The sequence below is a fragment of the Diadema setosum genome, chromosome 5 (genome assembly GCF_964275005.1).
Source record: "Diadema setosum chromosome 5, eeDiaSeto1, whole genome shotgun sequence".
NCBI lineage: Eukaryota > Metazoa > Echinodermata > Echinoidea > Diadematoida > Diadematidae > Diadema > Diadema setosum.
The window spans coordinates 33,983,976-33,996,111 of NC_092689.1; the positions used below are offsets into that span (position 1 = coordinate 33,983,976).

Below are 12,136 nucleotides of genomic sequence, written 5' to 3' on the forward strand. Positions count from 1 at the left end.
TCACTAAACCTTATATGAACCTACTTGGAATGTGTAACTAGACCTACTGTACCTGGATATTACACAATGTAGCATCTATAAGTATTTTGTTAGTTTGTTTTTGTCAAGGGACCTCCTTGAACATGGACTCTGTGATAGTGAGATTTCTGTTAGTGTTAGTATACACAGTAAACGCTCTGTAAGTTACAATGTAGCAAGTAGTCATGGTGAAGTCATCATACAAAATGTAGGTACATGTATAAGAATGGACTTGTTTCATGCTTTCGCATAGCTTCTCTCAGGACCGTCACGTTTTACATTTGCTAGTGAAAGCAGCCGTCTCTCACATCAGTGAAAACGAGATATGGAAGTTTTCCCACCACATGGCACTTACAAAGAGGAAATTGTCAACGGATGCAGTGCCTGGTGGTTGAGGGAATTCCCCCTGTGAATTGCATCACAGTAATATTTGGGACCAAAGTCTGTATATAAAGATCATGTTTTCTATATGATATGCTTTTATACCCCATTGCTATAGGCAGTGGCTGAGAAATGTGGATGAGGAATTTGCATGAGGAAGTTGTGTCAACTCATGCTACCCAAGTCGAAAAGATCGTCCAGTTTTGCTCTGCTTTTCATTTTCTCTTTATGAGATTCAAAAAATGGAGGGAAAAAGTTATAACTGGAAATCAGGAGAAGAAATGCTTATGCTTTTTTGAAAATCTTTGATATCTTTTGGATAGCTGTAAGAAAAAACTTCCAAATTTTGTCAGTTTTTGTTGACATATTTTTGCTTGCTGTTGTAGCCTTGAACGATGTGTGTGTCTACTCATGTATTCACATACATTACTTTTTCCTGAAAAATTGCATGGTATGAAGATGTAATATTCTTGCATAATAGATGTTATTTCCTGCCCAGTGGTATCATATATTGCAGCTGTATGCATGAAAGCACAAATATGCTGGTATTAAAGCCACAGCATGTAGGGGAAAATAATGTGCATTTCTGCCACACAACTGGTGGGAGGTGGCTACGGCACATGTTTTGTACATTTGTGTGTGTGTGTGTGTGTGTGTATTGCACTGTCCTTTTTGGGCATTTCCCTAGTTGGCCTGATAAAAAAATAGAAGATAAATAAATTGGTTCAATTCTGCAGCTGAGGGGACAGCACCAAAAGGTGAAAGATGCCAAAATGTTTAGTGTAAGATAAAGCTACAGAGAATGCAATACTTAGTTGTCACTGTACTCTTCACAAGAAAGAAGACAAAAATATAAAAAAAATAAAATAGGAGGAAAAGGGAAAAGCAGCACATTTATTCTAGAATTCACACAGATCAGAAACAAACAAACAAACAAGCAGACAAACAATCTATCCCGACCTGGAACTACTGCCCTGTTCCTCCCCCCCCCCCCCCCAAAAAAAAAGGAATTTGTACCATTTGGACCAAAGCAAGTAGTCCATTATACAATGTATCAGCTATTTTGATTTATCACATCTATGTAAAGACAAGTTTTCACTGCACATCAAGGTATTTTGTTGTTTCCTCAATGATGGGATGATTGAAATGCACCTCAGATGGAAAGTGATTCTTTTATTGCAGAGCTCACAAATAAATGCTAGTTTCATAGTTATGTTGATTCAGCAAGTCATATATAATGATATCATGCAATTTATGATTACTTTGGATGTCATTGCTGTACTATTCAATGTGCTTATATCAACTTGTATATTACAATGAGCATTTATCATGTTGTAACTGCACTTTTTTTTTTTCTCAATTCAGATCTTGCTTATTTTGGTTATTATCTCTCTTTTCATCCATGTAAAAGAGTTTCTCTGACTTATGCTGTGTTCCATGATACAATGAAATTGCTATCTGGCTATGCATAGGAATCATTTGCATTCCTAGAAATATATGTATGTAGCTATTTTCATGGCATAATGTCTGTTGATAGCAAAGTAGTTGTAGAGTAAATGGCATAAAGAGATTGATATCAAAATATTGCTGTATGAAATGATGTCTTACTTCTGTAGTAATACATTGTATATGCACCTTCCAATAATGCTAAACATATAAAACTTGTCAAAAAGTTAACTCTTTGCTGGACTACGTAGTGATTGTACGCCATAATGTTCGATTGAGTATCATGAGTTGCCTTCAATATATTCTTCTTAAAGGGGATGGCTAGTAACCGATCAGTGGGAATCAGTGGAAATGCTGGGAGATGATTGTTCCAATCCTTATGGGATTCATTCAAGAGTTCATTGTATATCTATTGTTGTGTGAAAATAATTTGCTTCAGAATGGTCTCATATTCAAGTAATGTGCAGTTTAATGCTTCCAGGTTAGCGTCCCTGGTCAGGGACGGAGCATTAATCTGCACATTACTTGAATATGAGACCGTTCTGAAGCAAATAATTTTCACACAACAATAGATATACAATGAACTTTGAATGAATCCCATAAGGATTGGAACAATCATCTCCCAGCATTTCCACTGATTTCCACTGATCAGTTACTAGCCTTCCCCTTTAGTGTACAGAGAAAAAGTATATAAAAAAAATCAAAGCTGTGTGCGGGCAAAACAGAAATTAAGTACATGTAAAACAATTTACAACTAAGTTCCGTCAGTTTCTGTTTTTTTCTTCAGCCATGCAATGATTACATTGTACACCTCACTCAGGCAGTATGGTTGGCCTTTGCTTCTTAAACAAAAAGCACAAAAAAAAATAATACTGGAGCAGACTGGCAGAACAGATAACCAATGTAATACTTAGGGAGAGGTTGAAATGAAAGAGAATTCTTAGAAGGAGAGTTCAGTGAGTTTCTATTTTGACATGATGGAAATGCTAGTGGGTATTGAGAAATATATTTGGTGCCTCACTCTTTCTCGGATGTGCCTCACTTTGACCAAAATCTTCAAGCTATGCTTCTTTGTAAGAACTTTTGTTCGAATAAATTAGATGGGTGGCTTTCTCACAAAGCATGGACTATCTATATATGTTCCACCGTTTAGTCAGTATTGAGTAAAATATTATATTATACTCCATGTTGATTGAAAACAGGATTCATTGGAAAGTTTCAAATTGTATTTCTATTTCATCTTTTGCTGTCACTAGGAAACTTTTTCCTTTTTTTTTTAAAATCTTATCAACCCACCTGTCTGTGATGTACTATCCTGTGAATCACTCCTAGAAAGAATTGATTCAAAGTCAGGTAACCAATGATCACTGTGAATGTATAGTATGTTACTTCTTTTCGGTGGAGAGATGGCCTATTCAACAAAAATGTTTGTCTGCTGTCAGTGAAGTTCCAGTGAGTTGACGTGGGATTTTTTTTTCTCTCGCTCTTGTTTTTCTATTTCTGTCATGTCATTTCTGTCATTACAAATAACAGAGCATCTTGATTAGAAATGATCATATCAATATTTGCCTTTACTTCTTTTTATCATGAGAAAGCATGGATTTGATTACTCAGGAATATTTTCAACCCTATTCCATTATACTTCCTTTTCCATGGTGCCTGTGTGGTTAACTGCTTCAGTGCCCTTAAGATGAAGTTGTTATGATCGATGGCATAATGAGAAACTCCAATAGCTACATTCACATTGTAAATGCTCAGAAAAATTGGCTGATGGCCGATTGTGTTTGATTTGTAACAATTCATATTTGTTGTTGTTGTTGTTGCTGTAATAGAGTACTGTGAAGCTGTATTATTAGCCACCAATGTGTGACAATTAAGTTTTCATTTATTTATTTTTTTTTTAATTTTTTTTTGTGCCTGTTAGTGCAGACCTGGGGCCCATTTTATAAACTTGTCATCGGTGACAACTGCCACATTTCTATGACAAATTTGCTCTCAGCCAATCAGATACAAGGATTTCAGTAGCATGTCACATCTATGACAACTTGTCACTGATGACAAGTTTTATGAAACGGGTCCCCTGTGATTGTAACTTGTGAGTGTGATGTCACACTGTAGCAGGACTTGAAGCTCTTCTCACGTACTATACCACAAACAAAGATGTAACGTCCTGTGGTAGTCGTTTAAAGGTGTTCATTTTGGCACTTGGTCGTTTCCGTGCTCGATGGTCATGCATCTCTTGTTTTCTTTCAAAGCAGTGCACCGCATCCTTGTAATAAGAACTTGTTCTCCGATGATGTTTCAGGTCACTCAATCTAGTTTGAAGTATGTATGTGCCAACTGAAAACTGCTCATTTGATGATAATCATTACATTCATACGCTCGTAATGTTGATAGATGTGAAAATGCATATTTGTGATATTTTTAATGTATAAGAAAATGAATGTTTGATCTTCAAACTTCATGCTTGTATCCATTTATTCTGTCGCTTTAAATCATGTGAACGGTGATTGTGTCTGATCCCATGCAATAAATGTAAGAGTACTCGATTTTGTTTTTAAATCTGTAGGAGTAATGTACTTGGTCCGTATTAATTTGGTTTTGCTACGATATTTCACATGTTAAAGTAATGATGTGATTGAATGAATTATTCATGGCTGAAACGTGGTTTCACCGAATACATTTGTAAAAGCTGCCATTTTTTAAAGCAAAGATATGATTATCAAGGTGAAGGCCTGTTGGATTTATTAAGTCGAAAACAAACATTCCTCGCTAACATTGTATTGTATTATTTAGGTAACTCTTTCCAGGACCAACATTGCAACAATGGGGTTAACTACCTATAATGGTATATTCTTGTTCTCTGATTATAGGACAGGGCTATAAAGACGTGTTTCACATGTTCACGCCCTCCTGCCTGTTCACACAAACAGTAACACACGCTTTACCGAATGACAACAGAGACGTACAGTTCTGTTTGATATACTGTATAGTGTGCGTCTTTTTGATGTCTTCCTCTGTGTTCATATGAAATAAAAAACTCTTTCTCATTGTAAACAGATACGCCTTATTTGAACAGAGGCATGGTGAATGATAATAAAAAAAAGATTATCTTCTCTAAAAACGGAAAATTTAATGTGAATTGCTGCGTGTGAGTTTGGTGTCTGTCTGCAATGTGCAACATTGAAAGTTTGTTGTATGACCTTGGGTGTCACCCGGCTCGTAACAAATTTTCAAATATAAATGGTTGGTCTATGATATCCCTGACTCTGTGCACAGGATATGTATGTGTTTTTGTGTGTGTACCGAAGAGATTTTATGATTTCTTTCATGGGTGTCCGTGTGTGTGTGTGTGTGTGTGTGCACACGTGCGTGTGATTGTTTGTGTTATGTATGTGAGCTGACGAATAACTGGAAAGAAAGTAGAAAGGGATGGCGCGGGAGAAAAGACTCGAAGGATGACTTAAATGCCTCACCGCAATACTACTTAATTTCTTTGTTCATTTATAAACATCATGATGGTTTTGTTACTGATTGAAATTAACTTCTCACCCTTCTCATTGGTGCTAACACCTATATTAGATATTTGCAATGCTGTAGGAGCATGCAACAATTTTGCATATTGTGCTAAAATATGTTGTCTATATGGGGTACATTGTATTATCAAAATTCATTAACTTTGGCTATGAAGTGACTTCATTGTTAATCTCACAGCACATGCCATTAGTTATGCAATTATTGTGAACGAGTTGGAATCATCTTGAATGATGTTTACGGTGTAGATATCTGTATAAAGGTTTGTGTTTTGTTTTTGTTGGGGTTTTTTTTTTTGTCACATAAAGTGGAAAATTTCTCTGTGATGAGACTTTCGTCTGCTAAAAATCTGCAATCTCCATCAGATCGTACTGCGAGAAATTTCTGAAGTATAACATTTCCACGGTCACTATGAAAGCACACTCCAAACTCCGGAACTTCCTGGTATCAAAATCCAAAGACAAGCTATCAAAGCTATTGAAGCATTCTACTTCCAAGAGGGAAAAGAAAAGAGTCGACTTCTCACATGTACAAGTTGGCGTCAAGCGCGATGTGGCCAGCCAAAATCATCACATTGATTAAAAAACAAAACAAAGCAGCTCCACCCTAGTCCACGACTCAACCAAACTCACAAGATTGATAAGGTAAGCCATCTACATTCACGAGCAACAACAGAAAACAGTGAACCGAGACATAGCTGGGGGATTTCACAAACTCTTCAAAATGGTGACATGACATTCTCGCTCCTCCGACAGTTGTTCTGGTCTTATTTTCCCCAAGGACTTACGGTTATGGTTATGGATAGGGTTTTAGGTTTAGTTTGAAGCGATGATTAAGATTAGGATTAGGGCTGTGTTTGTGGGTAGAATTTATACTTGGCTTAGCGTGCAGATATTTCATAGCATTGATTTTCATTGTCGGAGGAGTAATTTAATGTCACAGAACTCGTCAATATTATAATCCCATTCTCTCGGCCCAGTGCCGTATTATTGTGGCACTGTCTCGGCCTGACGACGAGCGCCAGCTACTTCGACAAGCGTGATAACCTCTTTCCCGCAGTAGGGCACCTGAAGAGATTCAGTGGTAAGATCAGATGAAGGATGGTGGATAATGAACCTTGACACGGTTGTTATTCCGATCAGATGAATCTCTTCAGCGACATGTGAATATCTGTCTACATAAAAATTCAATGATTTTGCCATTTCTCTGCACTTTTCATACGCATTTCTTTTGAACTAATATCGTGCATTATTATTGTTTAGATAGATAGATAGATACATACATACATACACACATACATACATACATATGTAGATAGATAGATAGAAAGATAGATATAGATGGATAGATACATACATACATACATACATACATACATACATACACACATACATACATACATAGATGGATGGATAGATAGATCGATAGATAGATAAATAGATTGATATTTATAGATAAATAGAGAGACAGACAGACAGGTAGATATGTTTGACTGTAACGATATTTTTCTAAATGTTTAATTTTTACTGTTTTGTGAAGGAACGTATTTAGATTAATTTCGGAAAAAAGGAAGAAAAGAATATTTCAGTTGTGCGCATCTGTGTAGGTGTTTTTGGTGTTTTTTACAGTCTTTCCTCTCAGCTTCTCTCACAATAGTATCGCAGTACAGTAATAGATATATTGATCTCTCACAATTAACATCGAAAGGCTTGAGTAAATAAGATATTTATTATACACCAAATTACTATGTACATAGCTCTTCAGAACATAAAAGTTCATAAATGACATAGTTGCGTCGATAAATTTTGCCTTAAAAAAAAACAGTCGCTTAAAGTTAACTGGTTTATAACCTCCACTTGAAATTAACCTTAGCTATACTGTTACCACCACTGGCTTTAGTCAGGTCGCTTAGTGAAATTACCGTTACACGGCGGATAAAAGCACCAAATTTGGAGAGATGACCCCTCAAGACCTACTCATTGATATTTGAGTAGGAGCCCTCTGCAAAATTTTTATTTTCATGGTATAAATGCTGAATTTCATTTTGCAGAAAATTTCGCGGGAATGAAACTTTCGTAAATTTCGAGAGGAGCTAATATCGCAAAATCAAAATGCGCGCGATTCTAAACAATGCATTTGATGCCAGTGGCAATTTGCGGAAGTTTCATGCTGCGAAAAAAGGTCGTCGGCTCCAAGTCACGAACATTTCATGTCAGGAAAATAACACCGTTTTTATGTATCTGAGAGAGTAAAGTAACGATTTGTGGTACTTTTTTCATTTTCATGGAACTGGAAAACATGAACCCTATCTTGAATTCCATGATCAACAAAGCATTTGAAACACGGAGGTTGGTGAATTAATTACCGATTTATGAAGAGAAAATGCTGTTGAGTTGTCACATTGTGGTGTAGGTCCCTATTCCCAGTTTAGTTACTTTATAAAAGGGGCTTAGAACGTTTTCTAATGGTAAGGGGAGGGGGAGATCACTGACCCTTGAACACTCCCGTCAACGGTCCGAGCCCCCTCCTTCCCTCCCTCCCCCCCCCCCCCAAAGAAAAAAAAAACATTAGAAAACGATCTGCAGCCCCTTTAATATCGGGTCTATGCTTTATGTACATAACTCTGAACTGGCAAATGTACATTACACTGTGACACCTCGACAGCATTATTCTCTTCATAAATCGGTAATTAATTCAACCACCTCTATGTTTCAAATGCTTTGTTGATCATGGAATTCAAGATTGGGTTCATGTTTTCCAGCTCCATGAAAAATGAAAAAAGTACCACAAATGTGAACCTCGTTTTCGTTACTTTACTCTCTCAGATACATAAATACGGTGTTATTTTCCCGACATGAAATGTTCGTGACTTGGAGCCGACGGTCTTTTTCGCAGCATGAAACTTCCGCAAATTGCCACTGGCATCAAATGCATTGTTTAGAATCGCGCGTATTTTGATTTTGCGATATCAGCTCCTCGCGAAATTTGCGAAAGTTTCATTTCCGCGAAATTTTCTGCAAAATGAAATTCAGCATTTATACCATGAAAATAAAAATTTTGCAGAGGGCTCCTACTCAAATGTCAATGAGTAGGTCCTGAGGAGTCATCTCTCCAAATTTGGTGCTTTTATCCGCCGTGTAACGGTAATCTCAAAATTTGACGTTAAGCGACCTGACTACTTAGCTAAAGCTCGCCATGATTGGTTTCTGAAATGAAGCTGATATTGAAAGTGTCATTATCTGCGAATCTTCTGTTTGTTACGTTCACCACCCGCTTAATCCCTTCTAAGCCAATGAGTCAAATTTGCACAGATTTCACATACAAACCCCTGGACAGGTAATTCACATGGAACACAGAGGGTTAACCATCGAAATCAGATCCCCTCCCCATCTTCGCCTCCAACCCCCACCCAACCCCCCCCCCCCGAAAAAAGGGGGAGATAAAGCATCCCTATAAATTTGAGAACAAGCCACTTCAAGAAGGCCTACATTCAGCTGAATCTGCAAAAACACTACTGTAAGTAAACTAAGCACAGCAGAGGAAAGTGATTCATTGTCAGATCTTAACTCCTGAACGAATTGATCCGTGTTTTAGGAAATGCAAAACTATCTAATGTTTAAAAATGCGTAAGTTCATATCTCTAAGATACGATACCAGCATTCGGCAGTGCACAACATGATGTTGTAATCAATGTGTCAGTGACAGATCGCACAGTTTAGCTTGACGTTTTCTTAGCCAATATGACACTAAAAACTCATGAAGAATAAAATCATTTTCACTCGAGTCACAGAGATGAAACACATTGTCAAGCGGTATCCGTTATCAAGGTACAAATATACATACATCAATTAAATACAGTGTACAAGCAAGATCGAGCGCGCGCGTGAGCGAATGATTTCGATTTCAAGATTGAAAATTAATAGAAACGTTTGAAAACGTCATGTCTTTTTTTAAATAGACTTGAGCTAAATTCTAAAAAATAGAGATTCAGCTATTGATAAATTTAGTAATCACTGATAAAATTACGTTTGCCATTATTGTTGGCATGATCGTTGTAAAATAAATCATTACATTTGTTGTGAATAATTTTCAATTGCTCCCAGATAATCTTTCATTGACAGCAAAGCCACGTTTACAATAACATGATTAACATCTTTCCAAATTCCTAAAAGATATACGACATAATATAATAATGTTCTCATTCCTCTCCTCCCTCTCTCTCTCTCTCTCTCTCTCACCCCCCCACACACACATACATACACCCACGCACCATATTTAAAAGGCAATCCTCTTAAAAAAAAAAAAAACCTAGCAAAATCAGCCGCTTGAAAACTTACATAATAGTATATCCATGACTACTTCCGGTCGTCGTTCAGAACCAATTTTTACTAACCATGTAGGGACAGGCATGCAAGGAAATATACACATCAACTTGCATCAGTCTTGCACCACGCTATAATCAACACAAGGTGGAAATTAACACAACAGACATCTCTACCGGTAAAAGTCTGTTACATAAATCAATAGATATCATAGATAATGACATATCCTTTAATGAACAGTGTGATACACTGTTCAGGCGACCTTGACAGTATCTATATTAAACAAGCAAAGTGGATGAATTGTGTAATATCTATGTTGAAACTATACAAATACAGTAACAGCAACATTGAGCGACAATGCATAAGAGATAACAGCCACAGAGAGGTAGGGCTGAACGTTGCACGAATTAACATGTACAATAATCAAATGTGTGTATGACTGTGTTAATTGTCATTTTGATAGATTGAGGCGCTTTGAGACACACTAAGTAATGAGAATGTGTTATAGAAAACCAGCTGTATCAATTTCATTATATTAACCTTCATAATCATCATTATCATAACAGTACTACCAACACTTGCATTGTAATTAGTAGTGCTATATCATTATCATTACTACTTTTAATTGTTATTTCTTTTTCTTTCTTTAGTTATGCTTTTATCGGCAGCAGCATCATTAAATGGGAGTAATTTTGATATATCATGTAAAAGTTACACCTGTAGAAAACTGAGCTACAAAATAAAAGGTAAAAATACTGTACTCCTTGATAGATGAAGCCAAATCATTGTCCATTAAGTCCAGTGGAGTACGCTGCTTCATATAACACCATAATCTTACACAAAATACAGTGGGAAAAGTTCATAATTATAGATGGAAGATCATATACTGTAGGTTCAAAAAGGGCGCGTTCTCGTTACTCCCGTAAATTTTTGGACCAAATGTTGCCCTCACCGTTGGCTTATTTTTAGTGTCTTTTGCAGCCCCGCGTGCTTCATAAAACTTTGTACCATTATTTTGTCATCATCTCCTCTTTGAACCAATCCAATCCAAAATCATTTGAATAAAACAATGACTGTTCTGTGCAATGTTAAGGGAAAATAGTCTAACTGTTTTAACTGACTCAACCAAAGGCGGATCCAGGAAGGGCGCAATGGGCGCGCCCCCATTTATTTTTGTTAAAACAAAAGAAATATAAAGAAAGAAAAAGGAGGAAGTTTTATGGAATTCCTGGATCCGTCCCTGCTCAACCTTTACACTGTTTCTGTGTTTTTCTAACCAATTGAGACCCACAGCCAGGACAATATTCTATCTCATGGGAGCTCAGATATGGAATTATTTTCTTTTTTCATGAAGCCAATAATCGCTATCTCCATCCACTTAAGCTATATGGATGTACATTGCAGATATAACTTAGTGAGCTTTGTTCTTTGGCACTCATCCTTTTAAAGTTCCGCATTCAATTTGGTTTCAAAATGTGCCATCCAGCATCGACCTACAAAATCTAATAGATAATATTATAATGACAAGATTTGATTTTATGCGAAAGTTGAACTGCAAAGTTTACCGATAATGACTGGTGCGCCTGTATCTGATCACAAGATAATCTTTCGATGCTCACGTAATTTCGTGACACATGGTTAAAGTATATGATGATTCAACCACACACGTTCTGCTGTGCACAATAATTGCTACAAAAAGACAAACCCCTGCATGATCTGTATCCAACAAAAATTGAAGTTATAGATAATTACGAGTGATAAAGAAATGACGAGAAACCGCACAACCCTTACAGATGATATTATATAAGTCTTAAGATTCTTCTTAATACATTCTCTTAAATTAAACAGGAACAACGACGTAGAAACATACAAATAAACATACACACAAACAAACATAATACATACGAACAGGAAAGTGTGATGGCGACTCTTACAGCCAGCCACAAAAGTTCGGCAAATCATCATTCGCGTTAACCGCTTCAAAATCTACTGACTTGTGAATCGATGAAGACAACACAAATCGCAGTACAGTCAACATACCAATGTCCATTATAATATTACGGGCAATTGTTGGAGTTACAGGTGCCCGGTGGTTAAGGCGCGCCCCCCCCCCCCCCCTTGAGTTTAAAATATCATTGAACTCGAATGATGTCGACTTGCGTAGACTGTGATTCCAACTGAAATTCCAACTGAAATGAGATTTTCGAGTTCAACGACATCCACAGGATACGACAGTCATATCGTCGTACTTCTTCAGGTAGACGTTCAGTTCGTCGTCGATGTAGAGCAGCGTCAGCGGTTTCATCTTCTCCGGTACGCAGCACGGGGTCGGCACACCGGTCTGTATTCCCAGGGCGTGCATGATACTCTGAATGATCGCGTGGTTGGACGGATGCAGCTCCTTATTTAAGAAAGACAAAAAACAACATTAACAA

At 37.0% G+C, this 12,136-nt stretch overlaps 1 protein-coding gene across 1 annotated transcript in view; it reads right to left on the minus strand.

Moving 5' to 3' along the window:
* Nucleotides 1-11,910: 11,910 nt before the first annotated feature.
* LOC140229324 (bone morphogenetic protein 3-like) overlaps nucleotides 11,911-12,136 on the minus strand; it is a 75,218-nt gene continuing 74,992 nt past the window's right edge. The window contains exon 3 of the mRNA XM_072309599.1: nucleotides 11,911-12,102. Coding sequence (XP_072165700.1) covers nucleotides 11,911-12,102 — 192 coding nt within the window. The remainder of the gene's footprint in view (nucleotides 12,103-12,136) is intronic.